At 46.0% G+C, this 24,091-nt stretch overlaps 1 protein-coding gene across 8 annotated transcripts in view; it reads right to left on the reverse strand.

The window, feature by feature from the left end:
• Gas7 (growth arrest specific 7) overlaps positions 1–24,091 on the reverse strand; it is a 245,170-nt gene that overhangs the window by 121,528 nt on the left and 99,551 nt on the right. Inside the window, exon 1 of one of the 8 annotated variants that reach the window (XM_023705400.1) lies at positions 3,093–3,151. The exons of 6 other annotated variants lie outside the window; for them this stretch is intronic. In XM_023705400.1, coding sequence (XP_023561168.1) covers positions 3,093–3,116 — 24 coding nt within the window. In that variant the 5' untranslated portion in view covers positions 3,117–3,151. Of the gene's footprint in view, positions 1–1,910; positions 1,953–3,092; positions 3,152–24,091 lie in introns of those variants that run through there. One more of the 8 variants, XM_023705404.1, reaches the window with a different exon arrangement.

The following is a 24,091-nucleotide window of genomic DNA, read 5'->3' on the forward strand; positions in this document are numbered from 1 at the left end:
AATTTAATTTAATTTTAAAGACTAAAAAGAAAAACAAAAGCAAAAGCAAACAGCAAAAACAAAGACAGAAACAGAGTAACATACAATACATATGGTACAGAATTTCAAAACCAGAGGGACATAATCTTTGATAATTTTTTAAAAATGTATTTAGTTGTTGTTACAGGGTCTCACTATGCAGCTCTGACTCATGGTGATCCTCTTGCTTTCAGCCTCCCCAGCGCTGGGCATGCACCACCACACCTGGACTCTAGCCAGCTCGGCCCCCAGGGTGGGCTGAGCTGGCACAGCATGTGGTGCCAGAGATTGAACTGCGGTCCCTGTGCTTGCTTGCCTAAGCAGGCGCTTTAGTCTGCTGAGCTATCTCGCTGGCCCTGATAATTTTTTGTTAAGAAAGTGTGGCCTCTTTACTTTCCTCCCTCCATAGACATGAGTATGGGTAAGATTTGACCTTTTCCCTCACCATAAGCAAAAGACCCTGAAAGAAATGAATAACTGGCAGCTCTTGCATTGTTGGCCTCAGGGCTGGTGGACAGCAGGGATGGGTGGGGACCTGGCAAAGTAGAAAGCTTCTATTCATCATTAGCATACAGTAGAGTGGAAGGCACTTGGGTGTTGCCAGAGCTCTCTCTCTCTCTCTCTCTCTCTCTCTCTCTCTCTCTCTCTCTCTCTCTTGCAAGAGAAGCTAGAAATCTAAATTTTTAATGTGTACTGTGCTGATTTTATGATGTTGACAACCAACTAAAAATTTTTAAATGAAATCATGGGCAAACCAAAAACAAACAGCAATTAAAAAGCTAAATAGTTCTGCCCTTGATACAGTCCACTAGTCAGCAGTGAGCAGCCACTGGCTGCTTTATCTACTAGGTCTCTGCCTATACAGTCCCTGAAGAGGGGATTTCCTAGTTAAAGTACTGAATGCCTCTTCTCTACATTGAGCACCGATCAGTGCACCTACCCTGCAGCGTCCATCCTTTCACCTGCAAATAGACGGCCAGCTCCTTCCCACCCTGACTTGTACTCCCCAGGCTGCATCTAACCTCTCTAGGAAGTGAAGCACAAAGGATGGTTTCTAGGACTGGAGAGATCCTAGGATGGCTACCCTGCTCAGCCTCTGGCAGCAGTGAGAGAAGGTTCCAAGTGGAGGAGCTGCATGAGGCTGCCGGAACAGCTACAGCACGAGGCATGTACCGCCAGTGGAGAGACAGGTCTCACGGGAAGTAGAGGGGTCCAGACCTGCGACGCTGAGCCATGTGCTCTGGGGCAGGGTGACACGCAGTTGCTGTAGGAATCACAAGGGTCCTCACTTTTTACTTTTTATACTCAGGGTAAAAAGCATATTTTACTTCTTGGCCCCCCACACACCCATTAACGCTGGCCCTTGCCATATGCCGATAGTCTATTTTCCATGCTGTTGACCCTTGTGGCTTAGGACTCAGGGTTCAAAAAAAAAAAAGCTTTTCCAGGTAAAAATCTCCTTTTCGCAGGAGCCCCTCCTTTAGCATTATCTCCACTAAGAAGTCTTATATTGGATTCCTTCTCTATATTCAGCTAGTTAAGAGTGCCTGCATCCAATTCTTAGTCTCCCTGCTCCTGGGCACTGTATACACTACTCACAGGCCCTTAGATTGCAATTGTAAACTTTCTCTCATAAGGAACAGGATCTCACAGGCCTGAGGTATAGCTCAGGGATAGAGACACCAGGCCTTTGCCCTGGGTTCAATCCAGTACTGAAGAAAGATTTTTTTAAAAAGTGAAGGAATGGTATAGTATGATGGCAGTCATCCATAATCCCAGCTACTGAGGCAACTGAGGCAAAAGGAACACCTGAGCAAGAGTTCAAGGTCAGCCTGGGAAATATAGGAAGACTTTGTCTCAAACAAAACAGTAACTAAAAGAATGGGGTCCACCTCTCGGGATTCCACACACTTGAAAATCGTGAAACGCGTGGTGTGATAGGAGAGGACACTCCCATGTGATATTCAAGAACAATATAATTGTGCTGGAGTCCGCGCCATACCTGCAAGGAGAACTCCGGTTTAGTCAATGTCTTCTGATACCAGTGCCACCCTCTCTCGGCTCGCAGAAGACAGAGCTGTGGTCTGACACATATGGGGAACTCGTGGTGTGCCGGTCACACAGTGTATTCTCATATGCACTATGTCCCCTTGCAGCCCGAATGCTGTCCTCATCGGTCACACAGGCCGTGACCCTGATTTACCATGGTGCTGCAGGGAAATACTGAGCATACTTCAAGCTGAAGTAGGGAAATCAAAAGTTGACAGAAAAACTGACACAATTATCGCATAGGTACTAGGGGTTGAATCCAAGTTTTCTAGATTCAAGCACCCATGACTTTTCTGGAAAGCTAACAACTGGCTTCTTGATCTCATACAATCTTGCGCTCCTTATGTTCGCTGAACTTATGACACCATGGAGGAAAATCCCCTGGTATGCACCCATCAGCTCTTCAACTGATGCAGTCGCAGACACACACCGCTGCAACCCCACAGCAGAACACGCACAAGTGTACGTGTGAGTTAGCTGGAGGAATGGTACAGACTGCACCCTGCGCACTTCCAGCTGGCTGCATGGCATGGGGCAGAACACCACCTCTCTGGGCTCTCCCCATTTTGGAGCCTGAGGAAGCAATACCTGTTAATTCCCAAAGGTTTTTCCAGTCTTCTTCTGAAAACTCTACCATAAGAACTGTTCGAACTAGGAAGTTAAGAAAAAGAAAAAGCAAAGAGCAGGTGATCCAAATCGGTAAACAGGTAAGCCCAAGGAAATCAGGAGTCACTCACAGCCCATCTCGGACACCTCCTCTGCCCAAGTGACTTTCTGTTCATGGGGAGCCTCGGGTCACCAATGTGACTCAGACTCGCTGAAGGAAAGAGGAGGGAAGACACACGGAGGGGAAATGAGAATCGCCCGAGTCCCTCCAGAGCAGAGGCAGCCCTCACCCAGGGAGAAGCTGCCCAACGAAGGCTCCTCTGTGGGTACATGTGGCGGTCACCTCACACTCATTCCACTCCAAGTGGCTCCTAGCAGCTGCCCTGGAGATAACCACCTGCACCTTAGTCCCTACTCACCTCAGCCCCGCAGTCGGTCCTCATGTAAATCTGACACTCTGGTCATTTTCTGCCACTGTCTCCACTCCCGTCGCTTCCCCGTGGCATTGGCTAATTCACTGTGCAAAGCAGCATTTATATATAGAAAGTTGCAACCACGCAGGTTAGCATTAAAATAGAGACTTGATGTTGCCATGGCAACCAAACAAATTATATTCAAAATGAAAGAGAAGTATGCTGCAATCGGAAAAGCATGTCCACGGCCTTCCAGGACAGCTGAGCCCCTTCCCCCTGAGGGTGGGAAGGACGGCCTCCAGAGGAAGGCTTGGTCCTCATGAATCTCCTCCTCCCCATGAAGTCACCGTGCGGGTGTCAGCCCTGGCCATCGCCCCCAACACATGCTCCTTCCTAAAGCCAGCTCTTGCCAGGGGTAGATCTGAGGCCACAGCACTTGTGCAAGTGTGGTGATCCTGAACAGGTCTATGAGTCTGTGAAAGTATTATTCTTCAGGCACCCTAGGGGAACAGCCTGTGGCCCTACTGTAATTACTAAGGATGAGCCTGGAAACAAAAGAGGCCTTCTGCCACTTTCTGCCATGACCAAAGGCCCAGAGGCCGCCAGTTAGCTTAATGACATTGCCAGGCTACTTTACTTCTGTAAGCTGAAAGCTTAAAATAAATAGGAAAGGGGGTGGGAGAAGCACCTCGCACTTTCCACCTCTGAAATTTTAGGATACGCATCTTTCCCATTGTGCCCTAGGTATCACTGAAGTCCCCGGGGCCGCACAGAAAGTATTGGCTCCTGGATTCTGCACGTTGAGCAACCCCATCACTGTCACTCAGCACAACCAACACCAAGATACTCGCAACCTCCAGGCCAGAAGTGCTCCAGTGTTCGGAGGAGCCCCCCGCTGGGTGTGGTGGTGCATGCCTGTAGTCCCAATACTCAAGCAGCTGAAGCAGTAGAAGGACAGCCTGTGAGTGGAAGGACAGCCCTGGATGCATAATGAATTCAAGGACAGGACAGTCTGAACAACATAGGGAGACCCTGCCTCAAAAATCAGAACAAAGAAACAAAGGAGCCACCAAGAGGCTGGGAGCCTTTAATAACCTTCTAAGCCTGTCTGGGACTTATTTATACATATGTTGTGAAATCAAGTATGATCTAGAACAACTTACATGGGGGGAAAAAGGACAATGACAATACCAAGTGCAGGCAAGGAAGCAGGGTAACTGCAACTCTCACTCATTGCCAGTAGAAATGCAAAATAATCCAGCCACTCTGAGAATCCCACATACAAGCAATCCCACCTACAGATCTTTACTAAAAGCTCCCACCTACAGATCCCACCTACAGATTTTTACCAAAGAGTGGCCACAAAGAAGATAGTGGGACCCCAGTGGGACCCAAGCCCTGCTTATTTGTCTTTTTTCCTTTCTTTCCTAGAGGTGAGCTGCTCTTCTCTGTCCTGCTCTCCTCTCCCCACCATGAAATGCTGCACTGTTATAGTCCAACAGATGATGGCATGGGCCACAGTCCCCAAAACTATGAGCCAAGACCAACCTTCTCTTTTTGTAGTTGATGGTTTCACTCAGGTATCTGCTACAGTAACAGAGAGCTGACTAACACAGCAGCTTTATTTATAATAACCCCAAAGTGAAAAGAATTGAAACCACGATCAGCAGGGAAAGACTGGCAAATAGTGGGGCAGCTATACAGTGGGTGCAAAAGATCAGTGAAATGGAACGAACGATCTGTGCCTGCCACCACTCAGAGTGGAAAAGTGCTCCAGGTTGAGAAGCCGGTCTCAAAGGGTTAGTGCTGTAGGACTCCATTGACAGGGCATTCTCCCAAAGACAAGAAACAGAAAACGCACCAGGGGTGCAGGGAGGGGTGGGTGTGACTGCAAAGGAGTAACAGAAGGGATGTTCAGGGGGCTGAAGGCACTTCTGCATCCAGCCTTCAGGGGTGGCTACCTGAATCTATATGTGTATCAAAATTCACTGAAATGTACGCCCTCCCCCAAATAATCAGATTTATGGTACGACAACTGAAAATGTAAAATAAATGTTACTTTTACTTCTGGAAGGAAAATATCTCGGAAGATGCTCAGTTCAAAGAAGGAGTACTCATGCCTAAAAGGCAGGCCTTGAGAACTATTTGCTGTTAGTATTATTTTCAATCAGAAAGACCCTCTGCCTGTTCTGGACCCATGTTATCACAGCGTGGTCACTATAACCTGGGAATCTGTTTGCAAGTACAGATTCAGGGGCTCCAGCCAGACCTCCTGACCCAGAAGCCCTGGGGGTGGGCCTGTGCTTGCATGTGCCTTCCAGGTGAGGGATGGGAATGTATTCTAGCTCCTGGGGACTGCTGGCATTGATACACCAGCTCCAGCCAACTGGACCAGATCATCATGAAACATCCTGGCCTGTGTCCCTCTGGTATCCAAACACCACGGACCCAGACCAGATCTTTCCTATCTCCCACTTGCTCACTGCCTGTTTCATCTCTGTATCTCTATGCATGTGCACACACACACACACACACACACACACACACACACACACACACCCCTCTACCTTTAGTCTGCTCCAATCATGGAAAGCTATTGCCCTGGAGGAAGATGTCAAATGTCACAGCTTCATCTGACCATGCTGAGGCAGCAGGGGACATGGAGAAACCTGGAACAATGAGTACCCCATGACTCAAGCTAAGGACCAGAGGGGTCCTTGGCTGTCCAAAGCTACCACAGGTTGGGCAACTTCTTCTCCCATCTGACCTGGCCGGGGTCTTCTGAGCCACAACCCAGACCAACTGCACCCATCTGTCTTCCTCTCTCACCTCCTGGAGCAGTTCTTAAATCAAATACAAACCTCGTCATTGTCCCCCAAACCCACAACTGGCTGCTGGCTCTGAAGTCACACAGAGATGACGGAGTACAAGGAAGAAATCAGAACCATATGGATTTCATATTCAGCAAAATAAACAGAATTACAGCATCTGGGTTGGGCCTGAGACACTGAGGGGCTGTACGTTTGGCCCAGAGCCTGGGCTTGGTGGCTCCCGGCACAGGCTGGGCTCCCCAGGCCTCTCCTCTCCACCCATGATTCCCACAAACAGTGCTGAGGGCACCCAGCCTGCTATCTGTCCCTCCTCACTGAGGTCTCAGGTAGCAAACTTGCTGCGGCTGACATTTTAGTGTTTTATTGAGTTTTTTATATTCTCTTTTATGGTGCGGTTGAAGGCAGTTCAGCTTCTTTTCTACTTTCATCCAAAGATGCACAAGCACCAACAGGAATGCTGCATCGTTAACGACCGTGCAGCAGCTCTAAGAGCCTCTGGGGGGAACGGACACGGGGTGCTGGGGAAGGGCAGCTGTGACACCCACCCTCTTCCCTGCCATGAGTCCCTTGCTCAGAATGAGCAAGCCGGGTGCACCCACTCCTAACTCGTTCCCAGCACAGAACACAGGGTACTCCTGCGCCTAGGGACACAGCATGGCACTCTGCACAGCCAGCAGTTCTGCACCAATGGTCATTTTGTCCTCTCTGCCCTTCCTGCAGGATACCCCCCATATAAGGGGACACCTGGCAACATTGGGAAACATGTACTGGCTACCATATATGCAGGAGAGGCTAGCTGACTGGCTTGGAACAAACTTAGTGGCTCGGGAAAACATGAATACCCCATGTGATATAGTTCATAAATGGGTCTCTTCAGGCTAAAATCAAGGCGCTGGCAAAACCATGCTCCTCCTAGAGGCTCCATGGAAGAGTCACTTTCCTTCTCTTCTCCAGCTTCTAGAGGCTGCCCCACATGTCCATAATGCAAAAGTCGAGAAGCCCTGGGATAGCCTAACTGTGACCAGACCTTGATTGGTTCCTAGTGACCCTGACTCAAGTCCATTTCTGCAGAGAAGCCAATGTTGGGACTTACAGAAATCACTGAGAAGCTCTGAGCCACAAAAGAAGAGCATTTACCATTCTGTTAAGTTTTTGTTTTTTTTTTTTTTTTTTTTTTTTTTTTTGTGGAACCGGAGATATTGAACTCAGGCCCTTGCACTTGCCAGGGAAGCACTTATTCTACTGAGCCATCTCGCTGGCCCCTATTAAGTATTTAAAAGTGGGTTTCACAGCTTATCTGGATACCACTTGATCCTCTATTGACACAGAAAATCTAACACTTTAAAAATGCACAAAATGCATCTTGCCTATAGGAGCCAGATGGACACAGTGGCTATAGATCATTTCAATCTCTCTTTGTGAATAACTTCAAATAGCACAGCTCATTTTGTCTTGCTGGGAGGCTGCTTTCTGGTTTCCAAAATCGCTGAACTAGCTGGTTAGAGCCACTCACAGCCCCAGTCCCTCTGTTCCTGTCTTCCATCCCCCAGCAGTGCCCAGCCACCAGTAGCTAATGCGAATTCCAAACGTTCCTACGGGTCTCAGTCTTCTCCCAAATGCCCTGTGGCCTCCAGGATCCTGTGGGCAATTGGGCGGTCCTCTGCACTGTGAGGAAAGCCTAGGGTCACCAGGCAGCACGAGGAAGAACAGGGGTGCTCAAGAGGTGGGTCCCCCTGTGCAGACATCAAAGGGACATCCAGAAAGGACATTTCCCCCAGAAAAGGCAAGCCCTGCCTCTGCCGCACACTCCCACACACTGCTGGGTTTCCCAGAGTAGGTAAAAAAGGGGCAGCAGAGGGTTACTCTGTGTTGGTTTCACGGGGTTTCCCCTAAAGGAAGAGCTAAGCTTGGCCCACTAAGGCCACTTCCTTGTCATTCTGATGAAAGGGAGATCTGCTTCCTCCCGCCTCTCTAACGGGCAATGGCATGGTGGCACTTGTTCATATGTGTGTGTGTCGTGAGTGGTTGTGTGTACATGGGTACATGCACACATATGCATAAGCACTCACATGTGGGTTGAAACTTCCATGCCCCACACTCCAGAATAGCCCCCTTCAGGGCCACTCTCCCCATTCAGCTCAACAGGACACTTATTCGACTTCCTGTAAAAATTATCCAGCATTTCTGCCAAAGCCACCATCTCTGCTCCACAGCACAGAATTGATGGCTCTATGAAGCCCTGACACCACATGAGAAACCACAGGGCCCAGGACAGCTTGTGCCAAGGCACCCATTACACGGGGGCAGTGAAGGGCCCTCCACTGTAATTCAGTGGAGGAGGTTTACAACACCCTGTTCTGCACATTTACATTACCTCATTTATTATTCACATCAACCCCAAACCACCCAGGTCCCACGACTATGCACACCCCACAGAGAAGGAAACCGAGGCTGGAGTTGTCCAACAGCATAGCCCAGGGAGTGTCCAACAGCATAGCCCAGGGAGTGCGTGCTCTCACACCAGGGTGAGAACCCAGCTGGTCCTGAGGCTTTGTCAAGGTGAGGATCTTGTCCAAGCTCATGCTGCTAACAAGACACCACGCTGCGGGCTAAACCTTAGGTGTCTGGCTCGGGAAATCTCGGTCACCTCTGCTCCTCCCGGATTACTATGGCAGCTTCCTGGTCACCCTTTAACGCAGCTCAAGGCCTGGTCAAGGTCCGAGATGCTGTGCCTCCTTCCACACTCACAGGCCTGGGAGAGGAGGTGAAGGATCAAGGGTGTATCTTCTCCACCCAGCCACATCAGTTCCTTTGTTGCCTCAATGCCCTCAGCGAGTAACCTCCCCAGGAAGACCACTGCCACAGACAGCCCCATTTAGCAGGAGTGCTCATCCTGACTTCCCTTTCGCATTTCTCAGCACAGCTCTCTCCACACTAAACATTAGTCTTGTCAATGCCAACAGAAATTCAAAGATGCTTTGACAATGGGATTCTCAAATGCAAGGAAGGCCCCAGGGCCAAGGAAGCCCCTGCCGTTGGACCTTTTTGGCTCTATCACTCCATCCCCTACCTCCTGGAGCTTTCAAATTCCAAAATACACATGGATTTCCCTTGGAGTTCCCACATCATAGATGGGCTGGGGCTGAGAGGTTTGTTCTTGGTGTGACCATGCCTCTCTAAGCATGTCGGAGTGACCCATCTGGTGGCCTACAAACCTCTGTGGCCTGCATAGGCATGGCAGTGCCTGCAAGCATTAGATTAGAAGCTACCTGAAGCACCCACGTGCAGTACTGGCCTGCCCACCAGCATGCAGACCCCTGCAGGTGGGAATGGCCTGGGCTTTCCTTGGAAACCACCTTTTCTATTCTCAGTGCTCATGATTTGTGTGCTGAGTGGCTCCAGCCTGGCCAATAAGCATCCCCATCCCCCTGGCCGCAGTACTAGGTCAAGAGTAGGCATAGGACCCAAGTCCTTCATCTGGGCTGCAACCCTGGACTCTGGTTGGAATTATTGGGAAAAAGGGGTATTAGGGTCATAGAAAGTGATGCAGAAGCCGCTGATGGTCACTTGGGTGGATGTCTCATGAGATACTTTGCTGAGCATGGAATCAGCACAAATCAAACAGGGTGGTGAGGAGGACAGGGATGCAGGGACAGAAACATCAGACGGTGCTGCCCTTGACTGAGCCTTGACTGAACTTGAAGCTGAACTTATTTGGGATGTTTCAGTTACAACAGTCCCCAAACTACTTTTTCTTTGGAGGCCAATTTGAACAGAATTTCTGTAATGTGTAATAAATAGAGAGAGCTCTGGCTAATAATCCTCAGTAAGGGCCAAATTATTACGCAAGTAGTAACTCTCAATGCCAAAACAACAGAAAGCTAAAGAACACAAAACAGGGCAAACTTAGAGACTTAGCTTCTTTCTTCAAGCTGCTCTTTCGGGTAAGTGCCTCTCCCAGAGATGTTTGCATTTCTAAATCCCTTCCTTTGGACACTACAGCAAATGACTATAAACTCAGTAATCATCTTTGAGCAGGAGAAATGTATCCTCTACTTCTGGAAGCCCAAATCCTGAAATTAGGATCATAAACCAAAAGCAAGGCTGTGGGCAGGGCCATGCTCCCTCCAGAGACTCTGGGGAAGAATTCAGCCCTCACCCCTTCCACTTCCTGGTGCTCCTGGCTTTCCTGGGCTCAGGGCTGCACCACTCCAATCTCTCTCCTCCATACGACTTCTTCTTATCTCTGTGGAGTCAGACCTGCCTCAGCTTCCTTCTACCAAGGACATTGTGACTGCATTTAGGGTTCCCTAGGATAATCCAGGGCAATCTCTTCATTTCAAGACTCTTTAATTGTATCTGCAAAGATCCCATTTCCAGACAAAATAACCTCAGCTCTGGGGATTGGAACACGGGTGTATTTTTGAAAGCCACCACAGATGTTCCCCAGTCAGGCTGACTCTGACCCTCATCTACACATAGAAAAGATGTGTCCTGACACTGCGGGCTGTGACCACACCGAGGGTCCTAAATGCCACATGAAAGTGCTTTGCCAGAGTGTGCACAGAGCAGGGACAGCTCTCAGGGAAGATGGCGGTCAAACCTGACCAGGTTTCCACTGTGGTCTAGAGAACAGGCGCAGGAAGTAAAGCAATAGATGGGGTTTCCCAAAGTACAGAAAATTGGGGTTTCCCATAATTTTTGCAGCATCAAGATGTAACCCCAAGATGTGATTAGTCTGAGAGGGTCATTTTTAACAATTCCCTATTGTAAGTTCCATTATGGGGAAAAAAATGACTGCAGTACATACAGCCTGTGACATTACTGTCATTAAGGGTGATACCACGGTGGCCATGATCTGCTTGGACTGGCTCCTTGGGCTCATTGAATTCTGCAGAATGACAATGAACTTGGGATCCAGGTTGTACGGGTTCAAGTCCACCCTTGGGCTAGTCACTTGATCTCTCTGGACCGAATCTGAAATAGGGCATTCCCAGAAAAATGGAAACAACATTATCATAAAGGCTTTTGGCAAAAACTAAATGAGCCAATATGCATAAGGCACTGAAAGCTGGTCTGCCCCTGTTTGCACTGCAGGGAGGCCATAGCTCCCCTGCCAACTCCACAGTCTCCTACCACATCTAACCGAGGTTCTGATGAATCCGGTGGCTTCCAGCCACCAGCTCCTATCCGCTGAGTCTCCTCTACCTCCAATTTTATTCCAGCCCCTTCACTCCTCCAGGAAGCCAAATAAGGGGCCCAACTTGTCTGTGCTTAGCCCAGTGTAACCCCCCATCACCCTACCACCAGAAGTCCAGTCAGAAAATCAAAAGGACCAGGGACTGAAAACCTCCCGGTGACCTGCACAGAATAACCAGGCCACCGCACCCTCAGCCTCCAGCCAGAAAGGCTGCAAGGGCTCCCACTGTTGCTGTCAGAGTGGGAAGCTCTTTAAAAAGCCATCCCTGTGCTCTGCACGCCCTGCTGACCTTGGCTTAGGGTGCAAGGGGTTAAGATCATAAACGATCACCCAGAAGGCTGAAAGGGGACTCAGCTTAAAAGCGCATTCCACGACTGAGTCAGTGCCCTCAGAGGGATGCTGATGGCAGCATTCCTCAGTCTTGACACTGGTGGCCCACCAGGGTTTGGTCACTGTTACTCACTGCAAAGAAGCAGGTGGTGCCTCTGACATTCCCCGTGTCGAACCAATGGTCTTCACTCTGACTACCTTTACAAAGACTAATTTGGAGTTGTGCCCTCTCCTTCGGAGATTTACGAGTCATAGTTGAGAGTGAAACCATCCATTAAAAAACTCCAACACTTCCTCCCAAACTTTTAAACTGCTTTATAAGAAGCACATTGATGTCACAACAGCACCCCGAAGAAGGGTAGCCTCCCATATGCCCCCAGTAGGCCAGCTCTTCCCAGGAGCAGCCTCAACCTCCTTGTGTCTTGACCTCTGTCTAGGGGACCTTTAGCTGGATGGACCATTGGTCTCCTCAGAGAAAAGCTATGTTGAGGGGGGAGGTCCCCAAGATCACCCCCAGTTTGATGACTGACTACAAGAACTCACAGAATTCAGCATGTACCTCCTCTCCTGGGTAATACTTATTTCAAGAGGATTCAAAGCAAAATCAATACAGTGACAGGGAGCTTGAGGCAAAGTCCCAAGTAAACCAGGCAAGGCGTAAGTTTCAAGCATTAACACACCCACAGCTGTGTCATAACCTAAGGGCCCTAAATGCCACCGGGTCCTCTCTCCTGGAGTCACACAGATGTGCCCAGTTCTTCCCAACATGAGTCAGGGCAGCATGTGTACAGTGTTGTCAGCCAAGCTCACGTGCAGGGTTTTTATTGGTGACTGGTTCTGTAGATAGTGCCTGCTTCACAGATCTAAAACTGCAGAAAGCACACTGGGAACAAGAATGGTTTAGAGACAAGCCACCTAGCTGGGCGCGGTGGCATGTGCCTGTAATCAATCCTAGCTCTTGGAAGGTTGAGACAGGAGTATCCAGCTTCAAGGCCAAGCTGGGCTACTCAGCCAGTTCAAAGGTAGCTGGACTACACAGTGAAGTATTGCCTCACAAATAAATGAAATTTTAAAAATAAAGAGCTGCCCTTATTATTTAGGGCATAGCAGAAAGCTCCTAAATCTAACTTCCCAGGCACAAGCTGTTTGCCACACTGCAGACAAAGCTTTCCAAGGAGAGCAAAATCCAGCCTGGCCAGAGAAGTCTCAGTAGAAAGCACAGCCCCCGCGCTCTGGCCCTGCCAGCAGCAACAGCATCCTGACACCAAACCAGGCAAACGCTTGCACCCACAGAGCTCTTGCTTCCTTACGGAGCTTCCTGCTGCACGGCTGGCTTGTGCTCATTGTCAGCCCGGAAACACTGGTCTCTGAGTTCAGTATTCCACTTCAGATAATGGTAACCACCACAGCTATGACTGGGCGAGGCACCGGGCCAAGCACTTGACACCCAAGAAGCTCATTTAGTATTAATATTAAAGTTTTATGGTGGAGTCAGCCACAGCTGAAAGACATGTGACGACCCGCCCAAGATCACACTGTAATGGGCTTGAAACCTGGTCCCTTTCACACTATATTCAGAAATCTTTAGTCCCCCTTCCCTGTTCTGTGATGCCCGGGAGTCTGTCTTTCACTGACAACATAATTAGCATTTCCCGCATAATCCCATACTACTTTTTTCTCTTGTTTACCAATATTTTTAGTTGACTCAATTTTTTTCTTTTAGAAATGATTGAAAAGAAAATTTTATATTCATTTTCAAATGGAAAGCGAGTAACATTTTCTAGAAATCTACAGCAATCACAAAAATAATCATAATGAAAAGAGTATTCAAACCTAGCTCGACTCTGTGGAGGTTTTCTCTTATCCACCCCTTCTCACCATCATAATGATAGGCACAGAAAGAAATACAAAAGGAATGCCTTTCTCTTCACACAACCCATGGTCTTGCCCGCTGACCACTGACCACTGTGTTAGTTTTTGTTACTGTGACAAAATACCTGAGATAATCAATTTACAAGGAGGCAAGGTTTATTTTGGCTCATATTTTCACAGATTGCAGGCTGGTGAGATAGCTTAGCGGGCTAAGCACCCACTTAGGCAAGCGTAGGGACTGGGGTTTGATCCCTGGTGCCACATGCCATGCCAGCCTCACCCCTGGGCTCATAGAGCCAGCCACCAAGTCCAGGCATAGTGGTGCATGCCTGTAATCCCATTGCTGGGGAGGCTAGAAACAGGATCACTACAAGTCTGAGCTCTGTAGTGAGATCCTGTATCAAATACATAATTTTTTTTTTTCACAGATTGCACTCCACGGTCACTTGGCCCTATTGCTGTGGACCTGTACTAACACAGTGTATCATGGCAGGAATAAGTTGCACGAGAAACTGCTCACATCCCACAATGGCTGAGATACCACCAAGAGACACTGGAAGGGTCCAGCATCCCAGTGTTCCCTTTTAGAGGACACCTCCAGTGACTGTTTCCCTCCACTGAGCCCCAATTCCTGAAAGTCCCTCCACTTCCCAAGAGCACCACAAGCTGATGACCAAGCCTTCCACACACAGATGTATGGGGGAACATTCCAGATCTAAGCTCTGGCAGCCATCTAAATCCATTCTGTCATAGTACTTTGGGAAACCCCACATGGTATCAGAGACTATCCTCAGCCATCCTGTGTCTGGCTCCCTAGTGCTATCAGGGACTCCTGGAGCCCTAGATACTGCACTGTCTTCCCATCCTAGGAGTCTTCTGATTCCTTCCTGCCCCCTTCATTTTCCTTTCTTCTCAAGCTTTGGGGACCCTCAAAAACCCCAAGAATTGCACCACACCCATCATCAGCCTCAGCCACCTGCCCAAACCTCCTCCCCTATCATGCCCAACATGGCTTCCTGCTCTCCACAATCCCTACTTCCTGCTTCCATGGGCTCCATGCAGCTTGCGAGGCCTTCAGAGAGGAAATAACTAGCAAAAATGTCATCTTGCTGCCTTTGCCCAAAGTTGAGAGGAGGCTAAAGAGAGAGGGTCAGAGGCAGAATATGTATGGCAACATGTAGGGTGATGGTCTATGGATTGACAACTGGTGGTCAACTTCTTACCCCAGCTGAACTGCATCAACATGGTGCTGGGTGTGGGAGGCCCACCTAGGGATTGTTGCTGGCAGCAGAAGAGGCAGAACTGAAGAAGAAGAAAGGCTGTTAGTGAAACTGTTGGAGAAGCTGTTAGGGAGTTGCTGGTTCTCTTGGGCTATTCTGTAGGGTGACCTCGTCATGTTAGCTTTCCTAATGAACTTGGTTGCTCTTGTCAGAGGTTGGAGCTCAGGACTACACTGTCGCTGAGGATGGCTACACTTTATTTTGGGGGTGTTCTGGTCCTTTAATTTGAGCATGACTTCCTGGCTCCAGAGGGGAAGATGGCGCACTGCTCAGCCTGATGGAGAAGCTTGTTCCATTGGCTTTCCTGATGGGAACTTGGCTGTTCTCATTGTTGGAGGAGCTCAGGACCTCATTGTTGCTGAGGATGCCTATGGTATTGTTCAGGGGAGCTCTGGGTCTTATCTTGAGTGCCACTTCCTGGCTCCAGTGCAGATCCCTCAGCCTGCTGGCCCAGATCCTTCATCCCACTGGCACAGACTTTCCAGCTTCCTCCACTGACCTTTGGGTCTTCCCAGCACATCTCCATGAAATGGGCCTGTATGGGACATTGTCATGGGCTCTGGGCCTCTGGCTGGACTTGTGGGAGGCACTGTTATGAGCTCCAGGTCTTCAGCTGGACTCATGCAGGGCATTATCATAGGATCCAGGCCCCCAAAGGGATTCTCTAGTCTTTAGTGTTGACCAGATTTCCTGTACTCTCTTTGTATGTGATTCTTTAGGTAACTACTATAAAATAATTCTATAAATCCTGTGTTCTTTATTAAATTGTTCCCCAGTGCAAAACCCCATAGTACAACAGAGGATGAACCTTTTGGAGAACGCAATGCTGCAAAGAGCCCGCTGCAGCACACATGCCGTCAGCAGTTCAGCACCACTTATGTAGGGATGCAGTGGAGGTGGGCAAGGATCACAGAAGTCAGAAGCGGGGAGGTGGATAGAGCTCAGTGGTGCAGGGCTTGCCTAACATGCACAAAGCCTTGGGTTTGATGCCCAGAACCAAAAAAAAAGAGGGGCCAGCAAGATAGCTCAGCAGCATAAACGTCTGCCTGACAAGCACAAGGTCCTTAGTTCAATCCCAGTACCAAAATGAAAAGAAAAACAAATCCTATACACATAAATGTTCTATTTTTCTAAAAACCAAACACAAAGTCTTACAGTCATTATTCTCCATCACAAGCCAATCCCCACACAATTCTGTGGCCTGACAATGGAAACCCTAGACAGCCCCACTCTCAACTCTAATGGGTCACCTAACTAGGTCAGAGTGTTCCACCCAGAAGCATCTAGTGGGGTATTCGCAGCCATCAGGCCAGTGGACACTAAAGCACTCCAAGCAGACCAGGCCAGGGAAGCAACAAAAGCTTGAACTTATGAGCCCCAGAGATTTGGATTTGATTTCTGCTTGCTTCCTCTCAGACAAGTGACTTTCCACCCCCAAGGAAAGGGATCCAAAACCACGCATCCTCAGTTGGGGATATAGCTCAGCAGCATAGTGCCTGCTTGCCATGTATGAGGTTCTGAGTTTGAGTCCTAATACAAAAAGAAAAAAAAATGCACCCTGAATAGGGTTGGCTTAGGATACTGATTTACAGCCAGGCTCAGTGCTTAGTTAATATTATTTTTATAAAGCTGAGTTGGGAACCTGGGGCCAAGAACAAGAAATGGCCAGAGGTGGTGTAGGCTCCCTCACACTGCAGATGCCAGGCAGCTACACAGAGCCCTGCCCAATCAAAGTTAGGGTCAGATGGGAGAGGGAATTCCCCTGGGGACCACAGACCCCCAAACAGGACCATGGGACAAATCCTGTTCCCTTGCTCTGCCTGGCCTGAAAACATTTTGAAAATATTTGAGTTAGTTGCCAATGTATAAAAAAACAAGAAAGATCCTGTGGAAAGCATAAGGATTTCAATCATCTCTTTAAAAATAAAGAAGGGCTGGGGAGATAGCTTGGCAGTCTAAGCACTTGTTTGGCAAGCTCAAGGACCCGGGTTTGATCCCCGGTACCACATGTGGGGCTGGCCCCATGCCTAGCTGGCCACCAAAACCAGGCATGGTCGCACACCCCTATAATCTCAGAGCTGGGGAGGCTGAGACAGGAGAATCACTACAAGTCTGAGCTGCATAGCGAGACCCTGTACCAAATAAATAAGTAAAATAAAAGACTTAAGAAGCAGAAGGCCCATACTTAAGTTGCTAGGATAAAAGATAGGAAAAATGTTGCCATTCTCTCTTGCCATTCTTTACTGCTTAGGGTTGCAGTGGGGCTGCATGTGGAGCCACCAGGAAGCTGCTCAGGAGTGCCACACTAAGCCAGGAGCTTTGGGGAGAAAGGGAGACCAACCACTTCGAAAGTCTGCAAGGTGACAGCGCCTTGCCAGGCTGCACCTGTCACCCACCTAGCCTAAGTGCTACTGGCCCAACTACTTATTCAGCTGAGGCTCAAGAATGAGGAAAGGCTGGATCCCCGGGACACAAAGCAAGCATACAGGCCTCTGCCTTCATCAGAGGGCATTCCATGGTTTCTGTGCTGGGGAACTGGCGTGGTACCCCCCAACACACACACACACACACACACACACACACACACATACACACACACACACACACATACATACACACATACACACACACACTTCTTTTCCCAAGGCTGTGCTCACCCTGTTACACCCAGATAGCATCCAGGCTCAGGTTTGACTGTTGTGTCAGAGGTTCTTTTAGATTCAAATGTGCTTTGTATAAAGGCCTAGAACCAAACCACAGCTTCCGAAGTCCCAGGTTCCATTAGTTCTTGAAAGACTGATCTTTCTGTTCACAAGCATTCCCTGTTCCCTATGAGACAATACTAAGACAAGGTAAAAATAAGAGGGCCAGTGTGATGGTATATACCTATAACTCCAGCCAGCCCAGAGGCTGAGGCAAAGGATCACAAGTTCAAGGCCAACCTGGGCAATTTAATGAGGCCTTGTCTCAAAATAAAAAAAATTTTAAAGGACTGGGATATAGTTTTGTTGTAGAGCTTTTACCTAACATGTTTGAGGTCTTGGGTTCAATTTCCAGTACCAGAAAAAAATGAGAGAGAGAAGGGGAGGGCAGGGCAGGGAAGGGGAGGGGGAGAGGGAAAGAAGGGAAGGGAAAAGGAGGGGAGACTGAGGGAGAGGAGGGGAGGTGCTTTTCTAGTTTTGTTTCTGACATGTGACAAGAAAAGGCAGGGGAAGGGACCAGGTAAGAGATACTCCAGCACCTGTAGGCCTCCTGGCCCCAGCATTGATGTACTAATGGTTTACCTGTAATGGGCAGCATTTCCCATTGGCTGTTTTTGTATCATTTCTTTAAAAACAAGGGAGAAGAATGTGTCACTCTCCCACCCATATCATCATTCCAAGTATGTAAAGCAATGCTGCCTCCATCTCACCAAAGGCAGGTACTTGATACAAACAGCAGAAGAGCTGGCCCTCTTGCCTGGGGACCAGAGTGACAGACAGCGAGGTGAAGGCTAGCCAGAACAAGACAAGGAAATAGGATTTTGATGGCAGAGATAAAAGTCTGGTGGGGCTAAAGAAAAGTTGACAAGAGATGTGTGAATCACAGACACAAGGGCTTCCCAGGAGGCAACATGTCCCAGCAGGCCATGTGGCTCAGTCTGAGAAACAAGAAAATAAAGAAGAGTGTGCTCCGTACACAGGCTCCTGCGTGAGCTAATTCTACCCCTGGGGCTCTGGGCAGCTCTGGAGAGGAACCTGCTTCCTGATGTGGTTTGATATCAAAAGGCATCCTCCCTGGCCAGTGCAGAGTTGGATCCTATCCTACATAGAACAGTCCTGGAACTCACAACTAAGTTTTCTTCTGAACTTAATCTCCATTTTGTTGTCCCTAAGCACCTGAGGAGAATCTCACTGTAGGTTACAGCCTGTACCTCTGTGTAAAGCACAGTCAGTAGTTATGGTCAATTCTGAACTTGTTACAAACCCCAAACCCAAACCCCACACCAGATCTCCTCCAATAGATTCTTTTTGCATTCTAAAAAGAGCCCCTGAGCACATGCCAATGTTTGAGATGCACCAATCCAAGCAAGCTGAAGGGCTTCATGGCATCTTCTGCTGAACCTTACAATGGCTTTTTTTTTTTTTATACAGCTGAATTCAAGACTGCACCGGCTTCCCCTTTCCCTAATTCACCAATAATCAATGGAGGCAATCTCAGATTCAAATGCTCCCCATTGCAGTTGAGCCTGGCAGAGTGATGTTTTGGAAATGACTTGTTCTTCTGTTAACTTATTTGTTCACTGTGTTGTTTTAAATACGTGCTGGGCACCCAAGACGCGTCAAGCACTGAGGATATATAGAGACACAACACCACCTGGTCCCAAGAAGAGTCTGCCTTCTGGTAAAGGAGAAAGACAGCAAGTGCGCAGTCATCCTGGGAAGGATGGATGTATGTGGAGAACAGAAAGAACGGGTGCTGAAAGCAAAGTGGCACACAGCAAAGCTGCCCTGGGGGAACATGACCTAATGTTTGTCCTAAGGGCAGGCTTTCTCCACATCGAGCTCTTCTTGCATTTTCCACTCTCTCTTACTTCTGTTAGGCTGACTGCATTTCTTTACTGTGAAGTTGGCTCCTCTGACAGACTCGGCATTTATAGAACCCATTTATACTACTTAGGGGGCTACACTGACATTTTTAACCTAAACGCTTGACTTCAAGCATAAAGTTAATCAATAGCTCTTCTCCCCTTCTAAATATTACAAAATCCCAGGATACTTTATGTCACTCCACCCTCTAGATGTTAGCATGAATCAGTCAAAGATGCTGTTTTTCTGCAAGTCCTAGAACTGCCTGGGTATTTGTTATCTCCTGTTACTGATAGCAATATTTTTCCAGAAAACTGAAAACCTCCAAGTTGACCTAAGAGGAAATAGAAAACCTGAATAGATCTATAATCTACAAAGGAATTGATCCAGTAGTCAAAACTCTACCTTAAAAAATCTGTAATTGCTCTGTGTGGTTTTACTTGTCTTCTAAAATCTTTAAACACTTGAATATTCTCATTCAGAAATTTAAGAGAAAAACACTCTGTCCCTTTGATAATACCTTGCTAGCAACTTCAAAGCAAAACAATACAAGAAAGGGAATATGAAAGCCTGCCTCTTAACTCTGTTAGGGACAAGCATAAAACTGCCAAGCAAACATTAGTAAGGCCTGGGACACATCAAAGTTAAAATATTGGAAAATTCAATACTTAGACCCAATAGATTCATTCAAAGAAAAAAGTACAAGTAGTCATTTTTTTCTGTAGGTGGCATAAACATTTGACAAAACTCAGCACACCCAAGTATGATTAAAACTCCTTGCAAATCACAAGAACGGAACTTTCTTAGTCTGATAAATCATAGCTATCAAAAATTGAAATAAACTTATTTAATGGAAAATACTACAAGGTTTTTTTTGTTTTTTGATTTTTTGCTAAGGCAGGAATAAGAAAAGGCTATTTATTATTGCTTCTTCTTCTTCTTCTAAATACCATATGGATAATATCACTATAAAAAGGAATAATAAAAAGAAAAAGAATCGCCAAGGGAAAAACTGCTGACATATAATTATCTATTGCCCAAAGCAAAGAAATCCAACCAACTACCATAACTAATAAGACAGTTCAAGATTTGTTTCTAGAACTAAAGTATTCCTATGAATCAGCAATAATCAGAAATACAATAAATCCCTATGCTTAAACTGGCTGAGTGAAAACAGATTATTTCTCTCCTATTTTCCTGAAGCAAAATTTCAAAGGACTAGCAAATAATTAAGTACAAAGTTACAAAGGGGATAAAGAAATGGAAGAACAAATGAGATACATCAACAATATTATGGACAAGTAAAATAAATGGATAAGTGGCAATGACCTAGCACAGAGGAAAGAGTTATACTCTGCATTATTTATCTATATATCTTTGGCGTATTTCTTAAGTGATTTCTCCTTTCTCAGTATCAAAAAACATTAGGTTCTTTCATAAAGCAAACAAGCCCAAAATTCCCTGATTCAGGAATACCCAAGGCAGGTATTGAAATCCCTTGAAAACAGGCAATGAGGTAAATATTTAAATACTACAGGTTAAGATGGGACCCACTTTCTTTTCAGAAAACTACTAGAGTGACTGCACCAAGAAAATGAGTAAGTAAACCAAGAATGAAGAAGATGTAAGACCTAAGAAATGGCCAAAATCAGAAGAGAAGTAAAGGAAAGTAATGAGATGCAAGATGGACATGAAGGAAGATCTCAAAGCTGGTAATTATTCAATAGCCCAAATCACACCAAAACAAATACGTTTTTCTATCACAGTGAAAAAAAAATCAGATCTGATGCATCACATTATTAAAAGGTCTTATTACATATATGGGAGAAGAATTTGTTCAAGTGTTAGGAAAAAAAAATTATTTTGTTATTATTCCATCAAAAAAGTAGAGATCACTAATTTCCTCAGCTATAATATGACAGGCATATTAAACACGGGGTTCTGATATCACCAAACATCATAGCATCACTATTTAGGGCAGGTAAAAGGAATTTTGTATGCAAGTCAGATAAGGTAAAAGAGCAGGGTCCACTTTTTATAATAAGGAGTTCAATACATAATGTATACAATTGGCATGTAGAGGGATAGAAGATAACAGTATAAATATTTAGTAAATATTTAGTAAAATTAAAGCTTCAGAGTTATAAGATGTGGTCTCTGAGAATAGAAGCGCTGCTTTAAAAATTTTTATTTCTTTCATAAAAATAAACATCTAATTTAACAAAAGATTTTAAATCTGCCATTCACAACAGCAATACGATTATATTATTATGCATAAATATAAGAGTACACGACGTGTATGAAGACAATTAGACAATTATCAAATGGGATTGAAAAACATTAAAGAAAGCCCAAGTGGGCAGAAGCAACTTATTTCTAAATGGAAGGATCAGTATAACCAAGGAGCTTTGCTTCAATTTCATCTCAAAATATAAGGCCATCTCAAAAAAAAAAAAATCACAAGAGTTAGTCATAAAATTCAAAGAGCTACTTCTAGAATTCACAGGAAATAGTGTGTTATGGTTTGTGTCTAGCTGTCCCTCCAAAGCCTCATGCAGTCATAGGGCAGCTTCTGGAGTTTGGGATTGATTCTTTTTTTTTTTTTTTTTAGTGTTTTAAACAGTGCAAAAATTTATTTCTCTATCATTCAAAAGCATGGCATTGGTGTGCTACGGTTTGAACATGGCTTGTTAAACTGTGCTCCCCAAAGGTCCACTATGGTCAAGGACTTGGTCCTGAGGGTGGTGTTACTGGGGAGTGGGAGAACCAGAGCTTGAAACAAATGGACTTGGTGGACATATACAGAGTGTTCCACCCAAACACAGCTGAATACACATTTTTCTCAGCTGCACATGGGTCATTTTCTAAAATAGACCACATACTGGTCCATAGGTCATGCTTAAGTATATGTAAGAAAACAGAAATTATCCCATGCACATTATCTGACCACAGTGCAATGAAACTGGAAATAAATGACAAAAGGGATTGATTCTTGATCCAATGCTGAGATTATGGGTGAAAGTGCCCTGGGGCACATACTCTGCATTACAATGTAAGGACGCAAGAGAGGCTAGCTAGGTTCCAGAGCTGCTGCCACTCCTTTTCCTCTCTGCTCTTTGCCAATGCCATGAACAGTTGCTCTCAGCCATGTGCCACTCTGCCTTGAAGCCAGCTGAGTATGGACTGAAACCTCTACTGACTGTGAGCTAAAGGAGCCTTTCCTTCCCTAATTCTACGTGTCGGGTATTTGTCCCAGCAACAACAGAAGAGTAACTGAGACACAGCGAAAATCCAAGACTACTCCAGACAATTTTCAGGAAGAACAAGTTGTCCCATGAGAAAGTACAACTTCTTATAAAGTTATCAAAGTAGCAAGCAGTGGATACCCAGGCCAATAACATACAAGAGCAAGCCAGGAGCAGATAACACATTTATGAAAATCTGTAGCAAAAGCAGCTACCAAATTGGTGAGCAGGGCCTGGGAACCTAACTCCATGGCAGACCACATACCTGGCATGCTCAGTGCCGAGATCAAGCCCCAACACCAATCACCCCCAACATTCAGTGAAAAGAGAGCAGATTTGAAAAATGGAATAAAAAGCTATTCAATTAGAAAAAGAGCTCAATTGAATTCCTTTCTTGTGACAAATAATGAATGGAATTACAGATAAATCAAAGACTAACTGTCGCATTCAAAATTTTAAAAGCTTTTTGCCAGACCATTTTATGAACTGGGGATAAGAAAATAGTTCTTAAGACAAGAAAAACAAAAATCCATGAAATCATAATAACTTAGGTCACCACGTTAAACTTCTTGTATGACAGGATATATTGATAAAAAAAATTAAAAGATAATGGTTAAAAGACAGCACAATAGAAAAATGAGCAGTGGGAGCACAGGAAATTGACAAGAGAAGAAATCCAAATGGTAAATCAACATGAGCACACACAAGACCTCAGCAGCCATAAAAGCAATGCAAAGGAAATTTAAATCCAAGGTGCAGTACTGCATTCAAATGGCAAAAGTAAGAAGTCTGATGTAGTTGGCAAGGCAAGTGGAAATTCTTATACTCTGTGGGTGGCACTATACAGTTGCAAACCCTCTTTGAAACAACTTGGCGCTATTTAGGGAAGTCCAGATGTGTGTACTCAGGCTAAAATGTTCTCTTTCTAGGCATCTAGCCCCTGAGGAATACACACACACCTCTACAAGGGGATACACAAGGGATAAGCATTGCAACACACACCACAGGGACAAATGTGGAATACGTGCATATTAAAAGACAACACACACACACACACAAAAAAAAAAAGACAGCACAACAGTTAAAATAAACTAGTTCTGCACGCATCAATACAGATAAAACCCAAAAATATAATATTTTTGGGGAAAAAAGCAAATTACAAAAGGATAAGTATATTATGGCACATTCTATGTAACTTTTGAAACACAAGACACTGCTTAATACTACTTTGGATAGCTACATGGTAATAAAACTTTAAAACACACTCACGGAAAATACATACCAACCATAGAATAGTGATTACCTCCAGGGAGAGAACAGGGAAAAGAGCTGAAGGAACACAGAAGGATTTTTGTACCAAGTGACCGTATTATCTCTAACTGATACTTGGAAAAAACATGACTCTAGAGAAGATGCGGACTCTAGAGACAGTGATCAGCACAAGGAAAAGGCTCTGTATCATCAGCATTCAGGAAACTATGCGAGAAACTACTTCATACACACGAGGATCACAAATAACCTTTTAAGTGTTTGTAACAATAGGAACAACTGGAAACTCACACTGTGATCATTAATTGTGATACATAAACTTGATTTGAATAAGAACCACCTGGCAGATTAGTGTCCCTGGGTGACTGATACAGAAGCCATAGTCAGGAGTGAAGACTAAAAGAAGTCTT

Source organism: Octodon degus, unplaced genomic scaffold (genome assembly GCF_000260255.1).
Source record: "Octodon degus isolate 3935 unplaced genomic scaffold, OctDeg1.0 scaffold00219, whole genome shotgun sequence".
Classification (NCBI taxonomy): Eukaryota; Metazoa; Chordata; class Mammalia; order Rodentia; family Octodontidae; genus Octodon; species Octodon degus.